Consider the following 27,999-nt stretch of genomic DNA (forward strand, 5'->3'; position numbering starts at 1 on the left):
AAAAACAGCGAATAGTTTGGAGCACATTTACCGTAGCAACGTGCTACGGTAGTGCTCGAAAGGACAAAATATTGTCTATACTGCATGGGAGTTTTTTGGCGAGTTGCTGTCATAGCTACCAAAATGAACCAAAGTTTAGTTTACGTGACACACAATATTGTTCTGGTACACCTACACCATGGTTGCTATGTCAGGGGCTCGCCAAAACGTGCCTCGTTATAACGATTGCCCTCAACAAAATTCACTCAACTTTAGTGATGCCGATTATAAAAGACCTAACTCAGGCGTGACGATTATAATGAAATTAGTAACTCCACGGAGTCCAATGATAAAACAGGTAACTGCTGCGTATAAGCATAGATGATAATTGTTTTATTAGTCAATTTTGTGGGGATTTTGCCAAATCTTACGTGGGATTCTTATGGGAACTTCACGGGATTCGTAAATCTTTTACGGGGGAATCCTCAAAAAATTTCCCCACATTACGACCTTGTGCATCCGACTTTTTGAATGCAGGATTTATTTTATTACATTTATGCATTTTTATTCATTCGTACAGCAGAGATTGAGAATCAAAATGTACGACGACTTGTTTCACACGAAGCTTTTTCTAGCACGAACGATCTAATCGAAATATAGACAGCCGACATATGAAAACGGCACGGCATCCATGGGACTTACTAATCTTCAAACGCCTGTTATCGAGTTAATTCTCCTTGTTACGAAGCTTCGAAGATTTGTCAATTTTCAGTTTATAGTTTATAATATTCCTTGTTACTGCGATATGAATTTTGGGTGCACAATTCAATTAAGAATTTGATTTAGAAAATTTGTCGAATAATCAACAGTTTATTATTGGTCGTACAAGTTGTGACACGGATTTTTGATGCACTCGGCAACCCGCAAAAATTACAAAGTACCTCGTTCACTATAATTCGGCGAACCGCGATGATAGCTTTAACATTTATAAGGTTTTGTTGGGCACGTGGCGTAATCAACACGCCTCTTAATCTCCACCGCTGGTTAATTTTCGGCTGCCCACGACAGTATCACGGGGTGGGGAAGGGGTGATGTTTCGGAGAGACAGGAAGAACACTCGTTGACGCAACACAATTAAACAAAATAAAACCAAAACATTGATATATTCAGTGGAATAATATTGATACAAAAAAAAAAGGAACAAAAGGGTCCCAATATGTAATGTACAAATTGCAACGAATTTCGAAACTAAATTCGATACTCGCGAGACAAGATCAAAATGCAAGCTAACAAAAGAGAAAATTATTGATGACAAAGCTTATAACTAAATCCGCCAACCAATAACAAGAATGATAATACTTAACGCGTCAATCGTGGTCCACGAAAAAGGATCTTAAATGAATATCCCATTCGAAACGTCGTAAGCAATTCCGTAATTAATTATTTCAAACATTAACGTTTCTCGACAGCGATACGTGATCTATCCTTGATAGGTGACACTGCAAAAATACGCTAATGTGACTCAACCCCGTAGAGCGGAATTAGGCTGTACGTAATTAGCAATGAATTTGCCTTGATTTGAAACCGTGACTCGTCTCTACAATTCTCAAAAAAACAAAATTGACTGCGGTTGTTACCGCAAAACTCAGGATACGTCCATCAAGCACAGAGATCAGCTAACGAATTTAGAGAAATCGTAAACACGCGAATTGAAAAAAGTTCAACCCTCTTTCTTCTCTATTTTTCTCGAAATCCGATTGCGAGAATACAGTTAGCGCTTGACGGTTCGCAACCACACCAAAAAGCTCCTCACTTTTTCTTATTTCATTCCATTCGTTTCGTAACTCGATCCAATGACGTCATCCACAACTTCTTTTCTCACAATCTCTACATCCAATTATCCCACCAAAAAACCAAAGACTATCTATCTCATGAAATCACCAGAACAAGGGTGTGACGTCGAAAATTCGAAACATAAGTGCTGTTAATCGCAAGACTGTCCGATTCTTATTGGTTGTCGGTTCCGACATTCTTAAAATCTAGCGTATTGCAATTGTCGCAGAATGCTCGTTGGCTGATGAATTTGTCGATGTACCATCCCTCGACATTGGCGTGGTGGTGTCTTCGCGATGCGTCGATGACTAAGCGGCGGGAATCTCATCCACCTTCGTGTCCCTCGCGGCAGAGCTGACGGTCATGTAGTAGTCCCGCTCTTACCGATCGAGCAAACTCACCCTTTCTTCTTCCCACATTAAATTTAAAAAACCGATCAGAAAGGGTTAAAATTTCTACGGTGCATCGCTCTTTTGTAGCGGGAGTCAGGAAAATTACTCATATCCCGTAGATCTTGAAAAAACATGTGGTTATTTGACACGTGTTACTATTCCCACATTTCCCGCATTTCAAAGGCCAGAAAGTACATAGCTGAGATACTTTTCACAATTTCGGAAAAAATGAGAAGTAAAGTGAGCCATTGTCAGACTGTTTTGATGCAATTTTGCGGCTGCTAGACGAAATTTTGGAATTGCAATAATTTTCTGAATAAAATGCTCTGACGATCAGCTGGGCGCACGGCTTAGCTTTTTTTTGGGTGGTCGGTCGGTAGGGGTAGGAGTACTGCATGACCTTGAAGTTGGCGCTTCCTCCATAGCCTCACGTCAGTCATCAGTGATGTCACATCAGCTCGGTCAGCTCGGTCAGCTCGCGTCTGTAGCTACGCACGTACTGGACGTCTTTCTCTTTCAAAATACTCGCCAAGTCCCCGTCCGGTGATTCAACTAAAGTCGCCACCAATTTTCCGACTGGTGCCGCAGAACCTCGAAAACGAAAAAAATTAACAAAAACTCTGAAACAAACGATATGTCCACAATTTAAAATTTCCGAAAACTGACTTTAGATTCGTAATGAGAATCAGAGATCCCCAAACCCCAAAGACCAAGTTTTTGTGCAGAATTATTCAATGTCTATTTTTTGTCCACCATATTTGATTAACTCTTATGAGTTTCCTATACCTAAACTCACAGTTGTAATTAGAGAGCCCTAAAACCCCTGGGAGCAAATTTTTGGGCAGAATCACGTAATTTTAATTTTTGGTCCGCCATATTGAATCCGCCATTTTGTATTCTTTTAAAACCGACCTCAGATTCGTAATCAGCGACCCCGAAAACCCTGGGAACAAAGTTTTTGCGCCAACTAACGTTTTTTCAATGATTTCATTCGCCATTTTTGCTTTTCAAAATTTTCATAATTTTCGAAATTCAAACACTGAATCAAGGTTATATCCAAAGTTGAACCCAAGATATAAGAATTAGCTCGAGAAATCAAGCAAGAAACCATTTTTTAATTTTTACGTAAAATTTCACGCTTTTCGAGCCGCTATTTTAAAAATAATTGATAAAAAAAAATTCCTAACCAATGTGTTTTTAAAGTGGAGATAAAAATTCCACGATTTTTGCAGAAAAGAGTCTGATTTGAGTATTATAAAGGTTCGATTTAAATAGTTTTTCAATAAAACTACACCGAAATTTCGCTGTTTTTTTTTTTTAAGTGAAAATTTTCCATAGAAAATCTAATTTTCATGGCTTCTAACCTCGATATTCTGAAAGAGCGCCCTTGAAAATAGTCGGGTAGCAATTTTTATTAAAATCCCATTATCCTAGCGTTGTTGGCAATCAGTCAAACATGACCACATGAAAAGTGTCATTTCGGGCGTTAATGGGTTAACATATTATTTCTTAGCCTTGTCAGCTTCATGTGATTTTCTTACCAGAATATCTAAGACGTTATCATCACTTCTTTGCCTTCCACCAACCACTTTTCTATTTCCCAGTTCCTACTTTCAATAGCCACCTGCAGCAGTGATGTCCCCGAATCATCTTTCGCTTTGACGTCGCAGCCCTGCTCGTCCACCAGCCATTTCAGCATCTTCAAGTTTCCACGCTCAGCTGCCATGTGCTGCAGTGTTCTCCCCGAATCATCTTTCGCTTTGACGTCGCAGCCCTGCTCGTCCACCAGCCATTTCAGCATCTTCAAGTTTCCACGCTCAGCTGCCATGTGCTGCAGTGTTCTCCCCGAATCATCTTTAACTTTGACGTCGCACTTCTGCTCAACAATTAGCCAGTTCAGCGTTTCCAAATTGTAATTTTCAGCGGCTACGTACTGCAATGTTTTCCCCGAATAATCTTTAACTTTGGCATCGCAGCCCTGCTCAACAATTAGCCATTTCAGCATCTCCAAGTTTCCACGCTCAGCTGCGACGTGCTGCAGTGTTCTCACCGAATCATGTGAGGCTTTGGCATCGCAGCCTCGATCTTCAACCAACCACTTCAGCATTTCCAAATTGTCATTTTTAGCGGCTACGTACTGCAATGTTATCCCCCAATCAGTTTTCGCTCTGACGTCGCAGCCCTGCTTGTCCACCAGCAAATTCAGCAATCCCAATTTGTTATTTTTAGCGGCTACGTACTGCAATGTTATCCCCCAATTAGTTTTCGCTATGACGTCGCAGCCCTGCTTGTCCACCAGCAAATTCAGCAATCCCAATTTGTTATTTTTAGCGGCTACGTACTGCAATGTTATCCCCGAATTAGTTTTCGCTTCGGCATTGCAGCCTCGATATTCAACCGACCACTTCACCATTTCCCAAGAGCCATATCCAGCGATTATGTACAGCAATATTATCCATGAATCAGCTTTCGCTTTAACGTCGCAGCCCTGCTCGTCCACCAGCCACTTCAGCATTTCCAAATTGTTATTTATAGCGGCTACGTACTGCAATGTTATCCCCCAATCAGTTTCCGCTTTGACGTCGCAGCCCTGCTCGTTCACCAGCCACTTCAGCATTTCCAATTTGTTATTTTTAGCGGCTACGTACTGCAATGTTATCCCCGAATCATCTTCAACTTTGGCATCGCAGCCCTGCTCAACAATTAGCCATTTCAGCACCTCCAAGTTTCCACGCTCAGCTGCGACGTGCTGCAGTATTCTCCCCGAATCATCTTTCGCTTTGACGTCGCAGCCCTGCTCGTCCACCAGCCATTTCAGCATCTCCAAGTTTCCACGGTCAGCTGCGACGTGCTGCAGTGTTCTCCCCGAATCATCTTTCGCTTTGACGTCGCAGCCCTGCTCGTCCACCAGCCATTTCAGCATCTCCAAGTTTTCACGGTCAGCTGCGACGTGCTGCAGTGTTCTCCCCGAATCATCTTTCGCTTTGACGTCGCAGCCCTGCTCGTCCACCAGCCATTTCAGCATCTCCAAGTTTCCACGGTCAGCTGCGACGTGCTGCAGTGTTCTCCCCGAATCATCTTTCGCTTTGACGTCGCAGCCCTGCTCGTCCACCAGCCATTTCAGCATCTCCAAGTTTTCACGGTCAGCTGCGACGTGCTGCAGTGTTCTCCCCGAATCATCTTTCGCTTTGACGTCGCAGCCCGGCTCGTCCACCAGCCATTTCAGCATCTCCAAGTTTCCACGCTCAGCTGCGACGTGCTGCAGTGTTCTCACCGAATCATGTGAGGCTTTGGCATCGCAGCCTCGATCTTCAACCAACCACTTCAGCATTTCCAAATTGTCATTTTTAGCGGCTACGTACTGCAATGTTATCCCCCAACCAGTTTTCGCTCTGACGTCGCAGCCCTGCTTGTCCACCAGCAAATTCAGCAATCCCAATTTGTTATTTTTAGCGGCTACGTACTGCAATGTTATCCCCGAATTAGTTTTCGCTTCGGCATTGCAGCCTCGATATTCAACCGACCACTTCACCATTTCCCAAGAGCCATATCCAGCGATTATGTACAGCAATATTATCCATGAATCAGCTTTCGCTTTAACGTCGCAGCCCTGCTCGTCCACCAGCCACTTCAGCATTTCCAAATTGTTATTTATAGCGGCTACGTACTGCAATGTTATCCCCCAATCAGTTTCCGCTTTGACGTCGCAGCCCTGCTCGTTCACCAGCCACTTCAGCATTTCCAATTTGTTATTTTTAGCGGCTACGTACTGCAATGTTATCCCCGAATCATCTTCAACTTTGGCATCGCAGCCCTGCTCAACAATTAGCCATTTCAGCACCTCCAAGTTTCCACGCTCAGCTGCGACGTGCTGCAGTGTTCTCCCCGAATCATCTTTCGCTTTGACGTCGCAGCCCTGCTCGTCCACCAGCCATTTCAGCATCTCCAAGTTTTCACGGTCAGCTGCGACGTGCTGCAGTGTTCTCCCCGAATCATCTTTCGCTTTGACGTCGCAGCCCTGCTCGTCCACCAGCCATTTCAGCATCTCCAAGTTTCCACGGTCAGCTGCGACGTGCTGCAGTGTTCTCCCCGAATCATCTTTCGCTTTGACGTCGCAGCCCGGCTCGTCCACCAGCCATTTCAGCATCTCCAAGTTTCCACGCTCAGCTGCGACGTGCTGCAATGTTCTCCCCGAATCATCTTTAACTTTGACGTCGCACTTCTGCTCAACAATTAGCCATTTCAGCGTTTCCAAATTGTTATTTTTAGCGGCTACGTACTGCAATGTTCTCCCCGAATCATCTTTAACTTTGGCATCGCAGCCCTGCTCAACAATTAGCCATTTCAGCATCTCCAAGTTTCCACGCTCAGCTGCGACGTGCTGCAGTGTTCTCCCCGAATCATCTTTCGCTTTGACGTCGCAGCCCTGCTCGTCCACCAGCCATTTCAGCATCTCCAAGTTTTCACGGTCAGCTGCGACGTGCTGCAGTGTTCTCCCCGAATCATCTTTCGCTTTGACGTCGCAGCCCGGCTCGTCCACCAGCCATTTCAGCATCTCCAAGTTTCCACGCTCAGCTGCGACGTGCTGCAATGTTTTCCCCAAATCATCTTCAACTTTGGCATCGCAGCCTCGATCTTCAACCAACCACTTCAGCATTTCCAAATTGCCATTTCTAGCGGCTGCGTACTGCAATGTTTTCCCCCACATATCTTCAACTTTGGCATCGCAGCCCTGCTCAGCAATTAGCCATTTGAGCATCTCCAAGTTTCCACTCTCAGCTGCCATGTGCTGCAATGTTTCCCCCATAAGACATCGAGCTGTTACATCAGCATCTCGCTGACCCGCCAGTAATTGCAAAATCACCAATTGCCCAGTTTGAGCAGCTTTGTGCATTGGTGTAGTTTCGTAAACATTAGTAGCATTAACGTCAGCTTTTTGCTTCAGCAACCATTCAACAACTTCCAAGATGTTTGCATCTGATGAATTCGGATATGTTTTATAACGATTTTTCTGAAGCACCATATGCATCAGAGTTTCCTCAGTTATTGGCTCCCTGAGCTTAACGTTAATCCATTCCTGTGAATTTGAAACATTTTTCACAAGCCGAGTAAAAAAGAATTTCATGAGCTTATAGTTACTTTCATTCACAGCGGTCTGAAAAATGTTGAAGCTGGTTTCGTCATCTACGATGTCGATCTTTTTTACCTCCCATGGAAGAGGATCAGGTGTCGAGTTTACTGGCGGTTTGGATAACAGATCGTTCAGAAAGGCGCGAACTACGTAGTATCGTGACTCCTGGAGAATTTCATGTAAAATGAACGATTCTAACTGCCTGGTTGAATCGTTCTCTTCAGATATTCCGAGGTGTTGAAATAAGTAGCTCGCTACGAAGTATTCCATGAAAGTTCGATGGATAAAATGAGCTCTGTGGTTGATTACATCTGTCACGATACCAGTTCGCCGTGAACCTCTACTTATCTTGGCGATCAATTCTGTCACGTTCTCAATTTCGTTCCGAGACAAATTCCAAGTAGCTGAATTTTCTTCTTCGAGTAACGTGTACATAGCTAATCGTCGATATTCCTGAAGAAATTTTGTCTTCCAATGCTCAATATGTTCTTTTGTTCCAGGATTGCTTAGGTCGTATTTATTCTTTTCTTGATAATATATTTCGAACTTTTTGTCAACGAACATTCGATACAGATCAGCTATTTTGACATCATCTGACACATTCGGCTCCACTGAAACCATATCGTCACTATCTCGAAAGAATACTTCGGCAATCATACGCGTTTGCAGTGGAACACCAGCGAATTCGTTCAGACCATCAGATCGAATTGAAGTTGCAAATTTATTCAACACAGCTTCAGCACGTATTCTCAGAGCTTCAGCACGTTCTCTCAGAGCTTCAGCACGTTCTCTCAGCTGCGTTTCGAGGGCTTGATCACCAAATTTTCCGCAAAATCCGACCAGGAAATTGATTTGATCTTCCTGAGAAAACGGTTTCAAGACGTGAGAAAATGTTTCAAGCGTATTTTCTAACAAACTCTGCCTGTGAGGTCTGGTGGTAACGACCAACTTCGCTGCGTTATATCCTTTAATCGCTTGCAGTACGGCTATCACCGTATCATCGTAGTCCGGACTTATTTCATCGAATCCGTCGAACAACAAGGCCACGCCACCCCGTTTTGTGATCAATTCTTTCAAAATTACCCTTTCCAATTCAGCATTAAGATTTAGTAAATGGTTGATGAGAAACTCGACCGCGCTTTCGTTATATCCTATTTTGACATTTCTTGATTTTTTTTCCATATTCAAAACATGTGTAAAATCGTTTAAATTAATTCGGACCACCCACATTTTAGGATTTTTCTCTTGTATTCTCTTCGCGAAATGAGTTAGGATCGTTGTTTTTCCCATGCCCGCGGTATTGGAAACAATTACGGGCCCCACATCCTGAGACGACAGTTCATCAACCAACGCATCAAGGGTTGTTGTTTTACACACGTCGTATTTGCAGTCATAAGAAAATTTGTCCCTAGTGTCTCTGTGTTCCAGTAGAGTAGTAATGCTACCTTTTGATCGTACCCATGATAATTCCTTCTCTCTGGCGATAAGCCAATGAACGTTATGGTTCGGATATGTGTTACACAGCTTTTCGAAATGTTCCTTCTCTTCACCACGGTTTAACTTGACGAATCCGGGAACTTGCCGTTCCGAGGAATCAATTTCCTGAAAACGTTTTGTTTTTCCTTTCATTTCTAGGTATCGTAAGTTACTCTGGTCGGCGTGGCTGACAGCGTAGATATCGGATGTGTTTAACGACTCAAGAACGGTGGCCTTGATGATAACTCGTCGATGGAATGTACGATCGATAAAATAATTTTCGATTGAATCCAAACTCTCCAAGGGTGAGCCTATTTTTATATTATCTCCGTTAATGATCAGCTTCTCTAACGTTCTTGAGTCTATCGCGTTCCTGAAGTTTTTTAAATCATTCAAATCTATGTTCTCTAGTGCACGGATTTGGAATAATTCTGCAAAACTCATGCTTTCTTTTTGACCTTGCAAACTAACGATCCGTTTATTCAATAATTTTTCCTGTGACTCATCCGTAAGATCGTTAAAATTTAATTTACAGCGAATCTGACTACAGTTTCGCAAACCTAACTCCATTTTTGTAATAAAAATCAGTTTTTTATTTTCACACCCGTCATTCATCATTATTTTAAGTAAATCGTCATACAATGTACTCAATGCCTGTTCCTGGCCATCGCACCGTTCAGATACAACGACCAGACAAATATATCGGTCCTGCATTCCAAATGTATCGATTACATGTTTTCTGGTCCTGGGTAACAACATATAGTTGAAATGAATGATCATACTGTCATATTTGTTTCCAAGCCTGGGTGCTTTCTTGATCGTTTGGTAAACTTCGATAGCCGCTGTAGTTGTCCCCTCGGTTGCAACAAAATTCAAGGCTCTGTTCACGTTGCACAATTTTTCTGGAGCTAAATAGGCCGTCAATTCCCGATTTTCCTCTCTGAAATTAATCCCGTAATTCTCCAGTTTCTCCTGGTGCACAAAGCGCAACCCTGACGCCACGATTTTGTTCTTGGTTTCATTCAGGAATTCAAGTCCACTTGTGTTTGTTAAAGATGATCCTACTTTTTGCAAAAACCATTTTCGCATGTCCCGTTCAAACAATTCGATAAAAATATCGGCATGACCGAAATCTGATATGCAATCGCCCAACTCGTTCTCCAATATATCGCCAAGTTCACGATCGTTCGGCTGTTTTACCGCAAGAATTAGTTTGTCAAGGAAACCGGGGATTTCTTTGTCGTTGACGTTAATGTCGGGAAACGTGCTCATCGAAAGTATTTTCTTTTTCAAAAGAGTGTTGAAATTAAAAACTTCAAACTGATATTCCTCGAGATCGTTGAATATATCGCCCATGTTCGACTCGAAAAGTTTCTTTAATTTGAAGATGCTTTCGGGCTGCCTGACAACATTTCTTAAAAACTCTGGTCGAAATTTAATCTTGTCTAGAGTTGGTTCGGTGAAGACGTATTTCGACAGCGTGACGATATTGCCTTCAATGTTCGGTGCAGAAATCTTTTGGCTACTTTTCTGTGGGATATTTCTTTGCCACATTCCTATTTTGACTTCTTTGTTAACAGCATATTGTAACAAATGTTTGAATTCGTCGGACAATTCTTTAATATTTTCCAATTCTGAGTCCGAAATGAAACTGGCGGAGAATGTGATAGACTTACTTCTTATCTCGTTCCATACTTCTTCTGGGTCGGCGTAGTCTTTCTGTGATTCCATTTGAAGTAAGAGCTGAGAATAAAATTCATTGCGGAAATTTTCCGCCCCATTGGACAAACCTTTTCCTTCAATGAAATTGTCGGAAATTCTTTTCCCGCTCACATTAATAACTTCCCTTGTCAGAGCAATGCGATATTTTTTAATAATTGCAATTTCATTGGATAATTTCTCGGAATTAAGAACTTTTTTAACCAATATTTGCGCCAAGTTATACGCTTCCGATGCTAAATTTTCATAAACTTTTGACGGGCCTGTGTTGCTAAATCTGTATCGTTTGCTTTTTATTTCATTAGTTTCGGTATCAAGAAACTCGTCAAATTGGTTATCCGCAATGAGTTCGATCTCTTGTAACTCAAAATTATCCTCTACCAAATCGATGTTTGTGTAAATAATGAAATCTTTCAATTCGTCTTTATCAAATATGGGATCGCTCTTTATCTGACAGTAGGAATCAAAGTACTTTTTCAATGCAAAGTCAGAGGTTGTATCGAAAAGATCCGCGACATTGATTTCCCGGGACTCATTCTGGCTATGTTTTACTTGAACGAATCGGTATACCTTCACGTCGGTATCAGCGTTGGGTTTATAACTGAGTACCAAATCGTCAAAACTTCTTGCGGCTTCCATTTCAGTTATTAAGGAAAATTCGCGATTTTGTCGTATTCCTCGTACCATAAAAAGCGTCAATACTTTCAGCTGATATTGAAAGCCCACCAGTCGCCCTTGTCCTCCCCTTACGGCGTACGTGTCATCATCACCGCGTAACGAATCTCGCGTTGCAGAGTTCTTGTCATTGTTTTTGTCCATCTTTGAAATTTCTTACTTTGTTACAATGGCAATGGCACTTTATGGTTGTCAAAACATGACACCTTCAGGCAGCTCGTTTGTCAATAATTATCCTTAAAAAAAATAATGATCAATCAATTAATAAGCCTTGGTCACAGCGGAGAAAAAATCTGTTGGAACTGTGAGCATGGTTCGATTCTGACTGATTACGATTTACTTGTCGGAAATGAATATATTTCACAAATGTTACCTTTCAACAGTTGTTCTTTCTCTGATACGCGTATTTCTCCGACGATAAAGTTTTCCTGCCTGTTATCACTTCTGATGATTCTCCGGCACGGCATAAACGGGATGGTCGATTCTGATGGAGAAAAAATTCAAGATTTTTCCTCAACATCTAGCATTGGTCGCGATAAACTCGTAGAAAATATATCTTACGTACGATTCATAAAACAAAAAAGGAAAAAAATTCTTGTGGTGGCATAAGGGGGGGGAGGGGGGGGGGGGGGGGGGGAGTTCGGCTGATTAAGGAATCGAAAATACCTTAATCGTCTAGGACTTTTGGCAAAGTTTGGTAAAAACCCAGACGGTAAAATTTCATCGATTAAACAATCATGCGAATACGATTGAACAATCGTTGAAATGTGTCTAAACCTCAAGTGAATCCACCGCTTAAACGACATCATTGGTAAATTCAAACGTACCTTTACTATATCAGTAGCTGAGCACAATTCATTCTCATAATTTCTGTCTTTCTATTTGTTTTCGGAGTCTCGCTGTCAGTTTGACCGTGCACGGAGTCTTAATAAACTTTAAAGAAAGCAAACAAACCGATGGTACTTCTAGATATTGCGTTCTACAACAAAGGCCCTAGGGGTATAAGCATAGTGAATTTGCCCTTGAAAGATATGAGCACGATACTGGGAGGATTCTTAGGTACTAATAAGGTCATAAGATCCTGAAAGTTTCAGATCTCTAACCCAATTGGTTATTGAGAAAAAGCAAAATGTATGAAAATCGGAAAAAATGAATATTCTCAGGAATGCGTGAATCGATTGATTTGAATTTTTGATATGTTTTGGGGGCTGATGGTAGCTTTGAGGAAAAAAAATATAAACTATATCGGTTAATAAGAACCTCAAAAATAATGGCACTTTTGTTTCAATTTTGATTTTTCATTATGATGCGATTCTGGTACAATTACGAAATCATTTTTTTCGAATTCCTCATCCATTTTTCTACGAGTATACGAACTTTGAGGATCCTAAAAAAAGGTACGCCATATCACAAAAAAATAAAAATCATTTTTCATGCAACTATTTACTTTATTTATGTATTTCAAGCTTGAATCTTTATTTTCCTCGCTAAAATAAGTATGTTCATAAATATTGAATAATTATATTGAAGATATTTAGGAAAAAAAAACTTTTGTCGTAATATTCAACGATAAATATAATCAACTCCGATTTAATTTGCGATGATATTTGAAAATATTTTTAAAATTGCCGCTATAAGTCGTGGCATATGATTATAATATTTCAATTAACAACAGCTGAGTCCAACGCTTCAAGATATGTTACCAAAATTCGTTGGCCCGTAGAAGCAACTCATGGGATGTTAAAACAAAAATATCATTCACTCGATCAAAGAATTGACAGCAAAATGCTTCCCAGAATTGGAAGTTTTTTCAAAATTGTCTCATTTCTACATAATACGTACAGTAAGCGTCTTACTTCCGACTCAGAGTTTTTGGATGAAGTCGTTGAGACAATGAAATCACAAAATAACGTAGAAAATACGTTAGCTAACCAAGTTCAACAAAATGGCTGGCAACGTAAAAAACTGCCGTTTCGAACGATTTCATCTGAAGTCCTAGAAGATTTTCCAGAAATGACTAAAAGAGATCTGCGAATTTTTTTTACGGGTTCCTACCAATTGAAGCAGGCTGTGTCGTATTTAGCAGAAATGCTTGATGAAACAGGTAATCTTACTATTCAATACGTAAAAGACCAGTCAAACATACTCAAAGCTCAAGTTCAATCCCGTCATATCAATAAGAAGGTTTATAGATGTTTCATTGAGTATAAAAAAAATGCTATTGGTCCCAAAAGTATGTTGAGGCATAGTTGTGAGTGTGAAAATGGTCTTAGAACAATTGGATGTTGCTCTCACGTTGCTGCTATTGTTTATTATTTGTCACACGGAAGATATTTGACGAAGATTCTGAGGCCTGCTGAAACACTAAGCAAATTATTTGATACGGACAATGTTTCACCTGTGATTGAAGATGATAGTGATGAAGACTGATAAAATAAGACACAACATTTTTTTTTTCATATATTAAAGATATATCTTTCAAACATTTGTTGTTATTTATTTATAATTTACAAACTAAAATCTGTTTCTTATGTTATAAGTGTGAAATGTTTATCATATTTTCGTTTATTTTCATTCATATTTAATGATTCAATTCTTCATTTAGAAATGACAATTTCAAATGAATTACAAAAATATATGTTAGCGAGGAAAATAAAGATTCAAGCTTAAAATACATAAATAAAGTAAATATTTGCATGAAAAATGATTTTTATTTTTTTGTGACATGGCGTACCTTTTTTTAAGACCTTAAAAGTTCGTATACTCGTAGAAAAATGGATGAGGATTTCGAAAAAAATGGTTTCGTAATTGTACCAGAATCGCATCATAATGAAAAATCAAAATTAAAACAAAAGTGCCATTATTTTTGAGGTTCTTATTAACCGATATAGTTTATATTTTTTCTCCTCAAAGCTACCATCAGCCCCCAAAACATATCAAAAATTCAAATCAATCGATTCACGCATTCCTGAGAATATTCATTTTTTCCGATTTTCATACATTTTGCTTTTTCTCAATAACCAATTGGGTTAGAGATCTGAAACTTTCAGGATCTTATGACCTTATTAGTACCTAAGAATCCTCCCAGTATCGTGCTCATATCTTTCAAGGGCAAATTCACTATGCTTATACCCCTAGGGCCTTTTTTTGGTAGTCTGATCCTGGTATCCTTGAAAATAAGTTTGTCTTTTCGTTTAACGGAATATTTCTTATAATAGAGTAATAACCGGTTTCAAGTTGAATTCGTTTGTTAGATTTTCGTTTCTTTTCTTTTGAAGTCAATAATGTGGCCATAGTTGAGTCGGAAATGAAGTCCTACGTATATAAGTCAGGAATATCATTCGCCTTCATTCCCCTGTTACATAATATACTATGTTACGTGAAACCCGGATAGGCTAGCCAGACTGGAATCTCAAAAAAGTGAAGCGTATTTTACTCCAATTAATGCGAACAGAATCGATCACAGTTTTGATGCGAGACGATAAATACGCGTAAAGCTCTTCAATCGTCGCTGTGAAATTACAAACAGCCCGCTTCATATGCGCCTGAGAAAGAGAATTAGCAGAAATACATACCACGTCAAATTCCCCTGCCTCTGTCGTAAGTACGCTTGGAAATGAACGCCACTCGGTTCAGCGAGTCCGGTAAACTGTCAATTTGTTCGATCGGCGATCCGTTATGACGTGCGTTCTCAAAAAAAAAAAAAAATCCCGTAGCGATGCTACTTCTTATACGCGAAAAACGTCGTTCAATTATTAATTCCGATACATAGATTTTTGCAAATTCAATCAAACTCAATCAAGTATCTTGCTCAGCATGAAAACGAGAAGTTGTAGCCGTCACGAGAACAAGTCTGACAATGAGAGCGAATGAAGGAGAAGGCTACGTTCGGACGAATACATGATTGCGATAAATACACCTCCCCTCTCTTTCCTGCGGTAGGACTCGCCCAGATTTCATCCGGTAATGAAACGGAAGTCTTTGCGACGCACCGCGTTTTTTCGCAATGACGCAAACTCGTGGCTTTTCGCCACAAACGCGAAAAAGAAAGATAACAAAGAGAACGATAACAGATCGTCGTGAAGTATAATGTAGAGAATTTAAATTATTCAACTTTATAGATTTAAGGAATAATTTGATGTTCTGGCATTTTACGCACTAGAAAATTACACTGAAATGAATATCGTTTTAATTAGAACTTGCGCGTATGATTAGAATTACGCGATAATATTTCAAACACTAATATATGTTGATAATTGTCCGCCGCGCTTTCAGTAATGGTAATAAATTTTCTCAAACAGATGTACAAGACCACGTATCTCTTTCTTAAGTTCTGTGCCTGTTCGAACTTTTGGCGATGCTGTACACTGTTCATGTCTTACACAATCACACCTTATGCATGGATAGGGCCCCTACACATATAGAGAGCGCCTCTGTAAGCTTGGCAACATCGAAATTTTTCAGTATATAGTAGCGTCCAACGTGAGAGTGTCAGAGTTCTGTAAAGTTATATTTGTTTTGTGAAAAAAAAATCTTGATAATGGCAACCCAAACGCGATTCAAGGGTCAGTTTGTGAAGAAAAAAGTGCTCGATAAAAAACTAAAAGCAGTTTCCGCCATGTGTCGAGCGAATGCCGCTAAACGAGAGGACAGTGGACATAACCTCCATGATCGGCAACAAGAATTTGCTGTCGAAGGGCGCCGAATCGTCGATTTAGAATATCTGGCCCAACAATTGAAGTGTATTCGCTGCAAAAAAGATATTTTATTGAGGAAAGCGGTGAAAGAAACGCGAATGGGATTGAACTCAATTCTGCACATTGCCTGCGACGAGTGTTGTTCTATAACCCAAGTACGCACAGGCAAAACACACGTAACGTTGGAAAATAAGACGCACGCTGATGTGAATACGAAAGCTGTATTGGGTGAGTTATTTTTTCAATTGTGCAAAATATAGAAATTAATTCGAAGAACGGATTAACCTGCCAAGGATATGCCTAATATCAAAATGCATTTTACAGGTGCAGTTCATTCTGGCATTGGAGAAACGGCGTTGAACAAATTATTGAATTGTTTAAACATCCCAACCATCGGGTCCCATGTGTTTAAAAAATATGTAAGAGAAATTGGACCAGCATTGGAAGCTGCTGCGAAAGATTCCTGCCGTAGAGCTGCTGAAGAGGAAAAGAAATTAGTTATAGAGAATATGGAAAGATTGTGCCAGGAATTGTAAGTTTTCACAACAATCTAATATTTCTATAACAATCCTACATCCCAGTGGATAAGACTGAGACGGCGCAAGAGCTCTCACTAGCATCTGAGTTCATTCGCAGTGTCACCTTTGCATACTGGAATGCAGGATTGCTATAGATTTTTTCCAGCGCCTCGACACCAAGTATTAACTTGCGGTCAAGCTGCTATTGTGACTTCAGTGTTTATTGTTGAGAAAAAAAAACGTACGTGTAATTTTTGCAAATGTGACTTATCTCAATAATTAACTCCACGGTGTCTGTTATCGTAATGAAAATAGTTATCATGGCATACAACACCGTAAGAAATTTTGTGAAATAAATTTTACTGCTGCGTCAGGAATCTAGATTTTGTGTCATCGCAGTCAACATTCAATGCAGCGAAATGATAAATTCTCACTGCGGTGACAGATATTGTAGAAGAAATAGTTATGGTATACAACACTGTAAGAAATTTTGTAAAATCAATTTTACTGCTGCGTCAGGTGAAATGATATGGATTTAGTGTCATCGCAGTCAATATTCATTGCAGTGAAATGATAAATTCTCACTGCGTTGAGCATAACATTTTATCAGCGTGGCACTCCATCTCCCTTTTTATGAATCCCTTATTGTAATTATATTAAATTTGTATATAGCGGTGAGAATCAAATCCATCTGTAAATTGATATTTCTATTTGAAAGTTTTTATTTGACAAAAATTTTATTATCGTTATCAGTATTTAAAAAAAAAAGTTATTCATTGAATTTATTTTTACTTTGTCCGCAAATTTTGTTTTTATATATATATATATATATATATATATATATATATATATATATATATATATATATATATATATTTTTTATTCATTTGTATATTCACACACGCGACCATAGTATATATGACACAATATATACGAATAAATAAACGAAATTTAATTGATTAAAAGAACAAATTTATTTTCCATCCTTGTCGTAATTATTGAAACCTACGAAAAATTTTACTATCGCGGCTTTTACAACGCGCGCATCTGTTCCCTGCCGCCGTACACTGTTGCCGTTTCGTCACAACTGATCGTATCTCCGTTCCCCGTCGCGTAAGATTATTCATTTTCATTAATCGATATCTTCGAAACTAAACGGTGAAAAATATATATATTTTTTTCAAATTAATCCTACAGTAGTGCTCAACACGCGAGTGATTTTTCAATGAAATCGTAAGATCCGTTCGGGAGCTATCATAAAAAATGTAGACAAAGTCCGTCAATTTGCGTGTTAGGTATAGGCCGCGCGTGCAAAAAGATCGATTTTTAATTGCAAATATCTTCCAAACGGGACGGTAAATCGGTTTCAAATTTTGTGAGTCGGTCCATGGAGGTTGTTTTTACACCATACTAAAATTTCCGGCCGTTTCTAAGATTTGGACAAAACTACAGAACTACCTTAATTTGAGATATTAGAGCGATCTTTAAAATAGACTTTTTGGAATTTCGACCCAGTTACCTCCCATATCCGTTCCAAATACATAAGTATATAAAAGTCTTCCAAAAACACAATTCTCTCTTTCTCATCCCTAGAATCTCGCGCGGGGAGGGCAGATTACGTCATTTAAAATACGTGCGTTATCAATTTAATTTCAGCATATTTCAGTATATTTTGTCGGGGAATCAAATATTTTCAAAAAATCCCTCACCATGTGACGTAAGTGAGTATTGATTCTACTATTTGATAAACACATCAACATCGGTTATGAAGCACTCCATGTTAGAGGTTAACATGATGTTCAATATTTTCGTAGAAATTGGAAAGTTAAACTAGATCGTCAACCCTTTGTTATGAACTACGACATTGTCGATTATCGTGCAGGACTTATACACAAATGGTATACACAAATTCAAGATAAATAAACAATGCAATCGTACCTTCGATACTTTTAATCAGATGATCTCGTTGCGGTCACTCGTTTTTCCCACCTACAATCACTGCCACGTCACTTTATACCCTGGTTTGTCATCACAGTAAAACTACACTTTTTAAATTATGCACCACACTTTCAACATTTCGATACAAACAATGCGATGCTCAACTGCGTAGCTTACCGTTCGCTCGTCATGTGTGAATGAAGTCAGAAACTTGTGCTCCAATTTCTGCTGGTTCAAATCGCGCATGCGCGTACTCGGATTACTCCGTTTTCTCATCTAGCACGTGTTATACGTAAATTTGAATCTCACAAACTGGACCGTGCATTAATATGTCTTTTTTACGCAGACAAGTGATTTATACATATGAAGGATTCCACGTCAAATCGAATGAAGAACTCTGAACACTTTTGATGTTTTCGCCCTTTTACTCACTTGAAGTTCGTATTGAAAGTATCAAATCTGAATTTTTTCAGATTTTTCTGACTAAGCATGTTCTTACCACAGCTAGTCGAAACTTCGGCTTTCTAAGATTTTTCACCTTTTCCAGTCAACATAGCTCGAAATTGAGATGACACAAGGAAAATGTTCTTGTACAAAAGTTTCGTATATTTTCATGAAATTTCTAAAAATAATTTGTGCCATTTTTCGTAACCTGTTTAAGTATAGTTTTGATGAAAAAACTTTGATAACCTTCTGTAACAAAATAGTGCTCTAATCGAATTAGCCGAAATTTTTACGAAGCATGTCTTTTACAACACCAAAGATTGTTTATAAGTTTCGTAGTGGGCGGAAAAGTATTTCAAAAGTTACGAGTAATAGTTTGGATGGAACTGTGAAATTTATCATTTGTACGTAGTAATACATACTATAATGTGGCGGAATGAATGGTGAAAGTTATAATGTCGGTAGTACGATCCGTAAATAATATTGTCCGGCAGTACGGAACTCACATATCATGTCAGGAATCGTAATAAATGATAGACTGAAGTATACTCCTCAAGAAAAATTCGTCAACCGAGGTTATAAACAACACGCGTAACAATTGACGATCGCGTTCGAATGCGCAGCAGTGCCACGCGCAGGTTAAGCAAATAGTTGGCCGCGCCGCAAAGTTTGAACCGAATTTTCGCCACTGTGTGAATATTTGTTGATATATCTTCTGAACCACTGCACCGCCCACTACGAAGTTTTCAAACAACCTTTTGCATTGAAGAAGGCACGCTGTGTACAAATTGTAGCCCATTCGATTAGGGCACTTTTCAGTTACGAATAATTTGTGTGCATTTTGTATCAAAACTACACTGAAACGGGGTATGAAAAATCCGAAAAAATACTCTTGAGAAGTTCACAAGAGATTCTAAAATTTTTCAGAATGAACTTTCTTCATACGTCGTGCAGGTTTTAAGCTAATTAGTAGCAAAAAATCAAAACATCGTTGAAATCAATTTATTAGATGAGTTGTCGCGAAGAAATTGTGTGTAGAAAAAATTTGAAAAAATTCAAAGTTCATCCTTTCAATACGCACTTTGATTGCGTGAAAGGGCAATCAGATTAAAACGGGCCAGGGAAACCGACCGTTCGATTTGACGTAGAATACCCCATATACTCTGCTATCGAAGTCCGTGATTTCTCTGACAATGAAACACAAGAAGTACAAAAATGTAAAAATAATGTATACGTTCATCTGTAAGCATTGATAAAAATTTTCAGGTTCACTGTACAAATAAAATTTATATTTACAACAATAACTCCACCAAAATGCTCAAGTTAGCATGTGAAAGAATTCAATTTATTCCACGAATAAAGTACCGAGCCCGGCATCAAACGTCTGCAATGACCGAGGTAAACCATTAATAAAATTTCTCAGGGCAGCTGCTTGCGGTAGACATCGTTGTACGACTAATACGTCGCTCAAAATTTTCAAATTCTCTTCAATGTCGACCAAGTCAAAATTGTCAATTACTTCATCGAGAATTAGCTTATAAACGATGTGATTTGGATGAAATGATCCAGTAAGATTTTTGAAGAACAACTCTTGAAGGATCGGTGGCGACAATTTCATGTCCTACGAAAAAAAAAGAAAATATGTAACCATTGTATTACGTTCTGTAAAATGGAGCATTAATAGATCCAATCAATCTGGAGAAATATCAATTCACAATGAGAACTCGAAAGCGACAAACATAATGTATCTGATCACCTGATATCTCTCTTTTATTATTTGTACGGCCTCTTCTTGGAGCGATTTCTGATTTGAGCGTAAATGAAGATAAATGTTTAGTTCCAAATCTGAGGAGACGTGTTTCTTACTCAAATATTCTCTCAGTACCTGATAAAGATTTATTAATAAATACAATGAAAGGTTTACTGATTCTATCAGACAAAAACCAATAAATATCGATCAGAGACTCACGGTTTCGGATACAATTTGATGGGCCATAATCTCCTTACATTCTACCAGCCTCTGACTAGTAGAACCATCATTTTCCTCCGTAACAAGTACTTTAGTTAAATCGATTAATCTCAACGCCGGATGCTTGTCCACAGTGGTAAATTCGGGGTTTTCAAATGTAGGCCACGAGATTAGTTTCTCTTTCATTCTCAGATATTCATCTTTGCTGCTAACCTGGCAAACCAAATTTTCGAATTGTGCGAATCGATCTCCTTCCGTCATTTCAGTGTCGGAAAAAACTAATTCGCGCCGTTCCGATTTTTCAACTGCGTTTTTCTCGTCCTCGTCACTTGGGTCCGAAAAATCACCCCAGTCATCATCCCACCCCGTTTCTTCCTCGTTTGATTCAAAGGATGAAACTTCAATCGAAAATTTGTCGAACGATTTTTTGTTCAATGATCGCGACGGAGACGACGCTTCAAGTTGTGTGCAACTTTTCTCTTCCTGCCGCTTCGACTCATAAACAGGATTCGAATCATCTGTCGGGTTTTGCTCACTCTCCAAGTCAGCTAATTCGTCTTCAGCTTCGTAATCTTTGGCATTTAACAAGCGCGAAGACCAGTATATCAGCCCTTCAGCAATCGGACAGTCTTGCATGTTAGCAGCAGCTTTGGTCATCCTCGATATTAACTCTAACGGATCATAATAGTAGCCCACCTTGTCTGGCTCCAGTTTTTTGTATAGTTCTAGGGAGTAGAAATAGGCAGCTAACTGCAGTCGCAGATCTGCGTCGGGTATATCGTCAAAGGCTGGTCTGACGAAATCATTGTCACTGCTGCTGAGACTCAACAGGTATGAAATCCCCAGCAAACAGTCTTCCGTGAAGACATGACGAGCACACTCGACGAATACTGAAAAATGAAATGATTTCACCGGATGCGGCAGAATTTTACTGAGAGTTTAGAGCTGTCTGATAGTTTTCATCAGGATTCCTAAATTTTGATACGACTTGTACAGAACTTACGATGATCAATGCTGCTAATTTCAAATCCGTAGCTGGCGCATTCTCCAAGTAGGGCAACCCTGACTAGGTTTTGGCATAATTTGAATTTCTTATCTTTTATATCCGGTAGCGAGTATTTTGTGTAATTGGTATCTAAACTGCTGATCGAGCAATCCCTATGCAAACTTTCGTAGAAGCAAGAAAAACTCTGAGGGTTCTTTGCTACAGTGTCTAATTTTAGTATTTGGTCATCTGCTTCGCACGAGTCACTACTCTGTGTGACGAAATTCAAGTTTAGGGTGTTTTTCCAGAAATTTCTATTTCCCACGTTCTTCAGCAATGAGTACGTCGACTTTTTCACCAGCTCAGCAGAGCTAATGACCATTTCGGTCGACGTTCCTATAATGTTTGGCACTAAGAACTCTTTGGACTCGACTTGAGGCTGAAAAAGTAATGAAACGTTTACAACCGTTAGATACACCATTGATATTCAATAAAGCGGATGCTCACTGTAGTCATTGCATCTGTAAATTCGTCATCACTGTCCACCATTGTATCAGAAACTTCGGAAGGCAGTAAGTTCTGCAGATCTTTGTGGAGTATTTGTATCTCGATTAAATGCATCCGTTGCAATAAAGTCTCTAACAAATCAGTTGGTCCACAGTTCATAGCGAAGGACAGGCACTTTTGCCTGAACTTGAAGTCTTGGTATTCGTCGTCATTACCCAAATCAAAAACTATCTTCCATGCTGATGAGCTATTGTGGTCTATAAGCTGCTGGCAAATAGTCGCACAAGCGCTGTAGTCTTTCACCTGAAATGAATTATAATAAAGTGTGAGAGCACGTTTGATTATGAGAGAATAGCGACTGAAAAAGAATCGTCGTTCACCTTACCTCATAGGCCTTTTGCGCGACAAGTTCCAATACCTTGCCATCCCTGTTTCTGGAGTTGTATTTCTCGATCCTCAAGTATCTCGCCAGGTTAAGTAATCTTTGGGTACTTTTGTAGGCGTCCTCCTGATTGTTCAGACAGCTCTCAATTAACTTAATCCTATCTTGGCTTAATCGGACTTGAAGTGGCAATACGTTTACGTTAAAGTCGTTCAAAATTTGCAGCGAACTTATCAGCTCGTATTCCTCTTTTATTGCCGGATTATCGTCCTCTATGAGGTAGAGACACGCCCTGAGGAAGAAAAACTTTGACTTCTCGCAATAATTTTGAAACACGATAAGTTGTGTGTATTTGATAAACAGACGAGAAAAAATCGGGCTTTAGTCACTATAAGAAATTACTTGGCCAGTTCCATGCTACTATCGGTCAAGCTTTTCGAGCTATTGAAGTACTCGGTACTGGCTTGCAATACCAATTCCACCGCTTTATCATAAGGCACTTTCAGCATAGATTTTTCAGATTTCTTAGTCTCTATGAGACTTGTGCAGTTCTGAATGGTCGTTTTGTCCCCCGAAGTTAATCGAGCTGAGACACATATCTCGAAACACACTTCGATGTCGAGACAGGAAAACGTTGTTTCGTGAAGTTGAAGTATATCGTTTAATAATTGAGGCCACAATTTTTCGCTTGGAGGTAACGCGCTGTAGAAATGTCAATTGTTGTTAACAACTGATACATTCGTTTATAACTCATAATAATCAAAGTATAACTCACTTTACGTATCTTGCCATTTGAGTGAGCAGCATTTTAATAGTCTCACGATTAGTTTTGTTCTCTTGAATGTATTTCAGCGTAGTTTTTACATTGTATTCGCTTAGTACTCTCAAGCACTCAAGTTCCTGTTCCAGTTCCTCGATCAGACAACAAATCTTTCCTGATCCCACGTTTTCTAGACTGAACGGAATGCATTCAAATATACACTTGGCCTTTTCGTACATCTTCAAATCTTTGCAAGAGTAAATGCAATCCAATGCCAGTTTCATAATAGCTTCCAAGTCTCTGATTATCTCTGTATTTTGTGTCTGTTTCAAATGTTCAAAGAATTTTACTGGCAATGTCAAGTCGTCTTCACTCAAGGACACTAAGTAGTCGTGTAATAGTTGCTGATGAGAACATCCTTGAGGCTGTGAACGCAAGTGAAAGAAAATTAGTTCTAAGAATCTATTATCTCGGAAAATAGAGCAGTAAATACATTATTCACTCACCGAGAGCCTCTCTTTTCTATGGATATAAGGAATGACAAGATTTTTAATGTTATCTACAAAATTTTTCTCATCCGATTTGCTCATCAATAGTCTTATCTTGTCGAGGTCAGAAAGTTTCTCCAATCGGGCTAGAGACATGTCTTCCATGTTTACCTTGTATATCAAATCGTCCAGCGTCTCTAATTCGAACATGAAATTCTCCAAGCCTTTGATATTTCGAGATTTGCCGATTCTTATCAGACTCAAAGCATTGTCCACCATGGAACTGTTTCTCTCTATTTGATACGCGCGAGATTTGTACCATTTTTTAAGCAGTTCTTGGGTGAGCGGCACATTTCTGAAATGAGAATATAAAAAAACTCTGTTTTCAAATAATCAATAGCAGACACAGTGATTGATGCATACCTGTAAGCTCTCAAGGCTGGATCACAGTCATAAATTAATTCAGAGCCGTCGTCATCGGACAGGCCGAGCGTCTTGCTGAATTCACTTTTTTCCGACCAATCTTTTTGACGCAACTCTAGCTGATCTGGTAAGAATAGTTGGCCTTCGTTGTCGCATTCTGGTAACAGTTTTTCGTAATCCGTTGGTTTGAGAGTTTCAGGAAAGAAGCTTATAACGGCAAGCCAGTGCGGCAGTATTTTAGCACTGTGATAAGTGAACATGATGTCCACAGCCCGGTAATTACTGTCCTTTGCAAATCTGTACAATTGAATAATTTAGAACAAACTCATGAAGTGTAAAAAATAATTATTTGGATTAAAATATTTCAAGTGCTGGAGAGTTTTGAATGCCAGTTGGTTTTTATTTATTCACCTAATAGCATTTTGTAGGGCGCTCAGTTTTCGAAATTCTTCGTAAAAATTTTTATTATACATCGAGGGAGCTTCTAGTATTATTTCGTAAGTTTGTAATTTATCCAGATGGTCTAAAAGCTTTCGTCTATACATCACCATTTCCTTCTGACCCTCAGTCAACTTCTCAATATTTATTTGATCTAATATTTGATTTTCTTTCTGTATCTGAAGCAAATAATTAATGAAATTAGGAAAACGCGACCACTTGAGTAATGAGATTCTGTACAAATAAAGGATATTAACAAAATACACTACCTGTCTTAAAGTCGCACCGATTTTATCCAATTCTTCGTAATCCTCATCCTCTATATCGGCAGGTGTGAACTTGCCGTCATCCTTTACACCGATGGCTAATAGAGTTTCTAAATTTGCACCTCCAAGTCCGAAATTAAGAAGCTCTCGGGATGCTTCGATTGTGTCAGGGACACGCGTTACGCACTCGTTCAGAACCCAAGACCTCTTGCTCACTTTACTCAAATGATTTTTAATCGCGTTTAGTGAAAACTCAGACTTGCGCCACTGCGTTTGGTACACCAAGTCGGTGTCCAGGTTGTAAGTGTTTGCCAAAGCTAGTGCCTCGCCGTATTCCTATATTTCATTATGTAAAATTCTAGTTAAACTCGTTTTGTTATTTTTTACGCATTCCTTTAATTTCACATTAAAATGTGAATCAGATACTTTACTTCGATGTCAATCTTCCTAGAGTACAACTCCTCTGGAGTCGTGCTCTTCAATCCCAATATTCTATATGTTCGGTGAATCAGTTTCGATTTTTTTCTCTTCGGCTGAAACCTTTCCATATCAGTTATGGAGTAAAGAGCACTTTGAAACAAACTTCCTGCGTATTTCAGAGCCGTTGGTCTTTCGTTTTCTTCTTCTTCTTTTTCACTCTCCGACGATGAGTCTTCAAAAAAATTTAAGCATTGTAACAATCATGGTAAAAGGTTCTGAATTATTGGATCGAAGTACGTTTTGAACAAAAATCGTGGTACCTGAATTTTGGCTCTCATTTGTCGAATCTCTGCTCCTCTTTTTGCTCGTCAAGAATGTCTCGCAGTCTAAACTGAGGAAACCACGGTCTGGGCAGAGTTCAGATATTTGTGGTTGTCCGTATAAAAATTCAGGACTGGCACCTAGAAGGTTGCGCAAATTCTTGATCGAGCAAACGGAAACGGAACCACAGTATCTTGCTATTATAACAGACTGTAAAAAATTACTAACGTTGTATTAAATTATTATATTATGATTTATAATGTTAATATTAGAAACAAACCATTCCTTATTATTGGTTCATTATATTGAATAATTTCGAAGCAGAATTATTTTGCGAGCATAAATGTCTTTATAAATGGTAAAGACAACGTTCTTGAATATCTTACATGATTTGACCACCAATTGACGTCAATAGGATGAAATTCTGAAAATCCAGGTGGTAATTTTCTCAACTTAACAAGACCAAGGGGGTTCACAGCATCGGCATCTGGTTGCTCATTGGGCCCCCACTTTTTGTGGAGCCTTAAGCTTGGCAAATTCCATATTGTTATTGAGCCATCAGTATGTAAACAGGCAAGCAGATCTCCGTTTGGTGATATACTGTTTTTAAATATGACAGATTCGATTTGGGAATGCAAAGTAGGCAGATAATTCCAAATTGAAAAACTTGAATTTGCACCAGTGCTCTCTTCGTTTGCAAACGACAACTTGTAATATGGATAATCATTGAGGATGCGCCACGATGTTAGACCAGATTTTGAAGAGATAGTCTGAAACACGTAAGTTAGTTTTACACAACACCAATGCTTTACAGTTATCAGCAAAGATGCAGTTACGACATGACACGAGTTGTAAATAACAAAAAAAAAAAAAAAAAGAAGAGATTCCAAAGATCTAGTTAAATAAAATCTAGAGAAATAAGTACTGATTACATTACAACTTCAGCAATGAGTAGTCAGTAATGAAACTCACATGCAAGTTTTGCGTGATGTTACTGCCAGCGACAAAGAGTAAATTGTGTCTATCGTTATAAGCGACGGCGCTGACGCCGTTTCTGTACAAGCTGCCGAATGAAAATTCATGGCTTTCCTCGAATGCTTCAGTAGCTGATACGTAATAGGCCTTTAATAGTCCGCTGTAAGTAATGACAAGAAATTCATAGGCCCATTTCAGACTCTTAACTCTGGTTTTAACGAATATCATTGAAGCAACGGCATCGCCAGCTTCCAGAATATTCGGATTTTGGGACAAGTTCTTAGGACTTATATTGAACACATTGTTTCCCAATGAATTGTAGAATGACAAATAGCCGTTGCTCGATGCGACCACGAGCAGCGAACAGTCGGGGCTCCACACGACTTTACGCCATTGCGGAAAGGCATCTTTAGGTACTGCGAATCAAAATCAATATGTGAAAGTATTGAGGGTTTATAAAGATCCTGCTGTGAGGGTAAATATGGATTGTTTAAATGGGATTTTGCATACCCGACGCTTTGCCAACGACGGAAGAGTACTCGTCTTTGGATTTTCTTATTTCTATCAAATTATCTTGCAAGATGGCAAGCAGGCTTCCTTTGTCTCCGACAGCAAATTTCCATTGTAACGTCAGTCCGATTTCAAAGGATATAGACTCGGGCAACGAGTACCTATTGTTCAAATATCTCAGGGCAATTTTTATCGTTCCTGTAGCTGGTAGGATGGCTGCGGTGTCGTTTTTGCATCTCTGAAGTAGCAGATATACAATTGGAATTATTAATTTCTGTAAACTGGGTTGTCAGAGGTAGAAGAAAAACCCCGCATGACTGATTTCTGAATGTAGACCAATCTGATGATTCTTTCTACTGTTTCATTCACGATAAAAGACGAATAAAATGCATATTCAGTCAGGATGGGTTAAAGGTTAAGTGGTGCTAAACGCCGGAAATAGGTTAGAACTTGACATAGGCTTAAGCAGATTTTTTGACAACTTCATCACGCAATCTTACCGATAATTCGGGCTCTTGTTTGCGCACATAATATTCCAAAAGTTCGTATAATATCGACTGCTCATCACACTCCTCGGTGCCGTCAACCCCCATGTTTTGATCTGGTTTTACAGCCATCAGCTGTCAAGCTCGCGAAGTTTAGTTTTAAGGTTAGGTTTGGTTACATCCAGGATGAATTCTGCGAATTCCGTTGTTTCTATCAACATCCCCAACTCGCATGGCGCAAGCGTAAATGATATGAAGGAAATGTTAG

At 39.2% G+C, this 27,999-nt stretch overlaps 4 protein-coding genes across 6 annotated transcripts in view; 2 read left to right on the forward strand and 2 right to left on the reverse strand.

Moving 5' to 3' along the window:
- Positions 1 to 27,272, reverse strand: LOC124304452 (uncharacterized). Its single transcript, XM_046762707.1, has 12 exons — positions 27,263 to 27,272; positions 14,781 to 15,058; positions 11,579 to 11,689; positions 8,131 to 11,441; positions 6,936 to 8,088; positions 6,752 to 6,833; positions 5,981 to 6,445; positions 5,525 to 5,572; positions 4,859 to 5,422; positions 4,183 to 4,348; positions 3,746 to 4,080; positions 1 to 2,824 (listed from the first exon to the last, which is right to left on the reverse strand). The coding sequence occupies exons 4-11, from the start codon at positions 11,347 to 11,349 to the stop codon at positions 3,754 to 3,756; spliced, it is 6,024 nt and encodes a 2,007-aa protein (XP_046618663.1). The 5' UTR covers positions 11,350 to 11,441; positions 11,579 to 11,689; positions 14,781 to 15,058; positions 27,263 to 27,272; the 3' UTR covers positions 1 to 2,824; positions 3,746 to 3,753.
- The window catches only part of LOC124304454 (COP9 signalosome complex subunit 2), a 31,612-nt gene that overhangs the window by 659 nt on the left and 2,954 nt on the right, over positions 1 to 27,999 (forward strand). The gene's annotated exons all lie outside the window — the stretch shown is intronic.
- On the forward strand, positions 15,699 to 17,118 carry LOC124304456 (uncharacterized). Its single transcript, XM_046762714.1, has 2 exons — positions 15,699 to 16,130; positions 16,227 to 17,118. Exons 1-2 carry the CDS (start codon positions 15,746 to 15,748, stop codon positions 16,436 to 16,438), a joined length of 597 nt encoding a protein of 198 aa, XP_046618670.1. The 5' UTR covers positions 15,699 to 15,745; the 3' UTR covers positions 16,439 to 17,118.
- Positions 19,787 to 27,995, reverse strand: LOC124304453 (neuroblastoma-amplified sequence-like). 2 transcript variants are annotated; one of them, XM_046762708.1, is made up of 19 exons: positions 27,747 to 27,995; positions 27,247 to 27,484; positions 26,734 to 27,152; positions 26,148 to 26,531; positions 25,761 to 25,971; positions 25,452 to 25,672; positions 25,024 to 25,356; positions 24,728 to 24,933; positions 24,317 to 24,613; positions 23,912 to 24,248; positions 23,421 to 23,830; positions 23,048 to 23,347; positions 22,649 to 22,937; positions 22,264 to 22,566; positions 21,775 to 22,195; positions 20,772 to 21,661; positions 20,559 to 20,687; positions 20,099 to 20,423; positions 19,787 to 19,989 (listed from the first exon to the last, which is right to left on the reverse strand). In XM_046762708.1, the coding sequence occupies exons 1-18, from the start codon at positions 27,861 to 27,863 to the stop codon at positions 20,148 to 20,150; spliced, it is 5,781 nt and encodes a 1,926-aa protein (XP_046618664.1). In that variant the 5' UTR covers positions 27,864 to 27,995; the 3' UTR covers positions 19,787 to 19,989; positions 20,099 to 20,147. The 2 variants fall into 2 exon arrangements, with proteins under 2 accessions (XP_046618664.1, XP_046618665.1); XM_046762709.1 differs by lacking the exon at positions 19,787 to 19,989 and having other exon boundaries at positions 20,070 to 20,423.

This window comes from Neodiprion virginianus, chromosome 5 (assembly GCF_021901495.1).
Source record: "Neodiprion virginianus isolate iyNeoVirg1 chromosome 5, iyNeoVirg1.1, whole genome shotgun sequence".
NCBI classification, from domain to species: domain Eukaryota; kingdom Metazoa; phylum Arthropoda; class Insecta; order Hymenoptera; family Diprionidae; genus Neodiprion; species Neodiprion virginianus.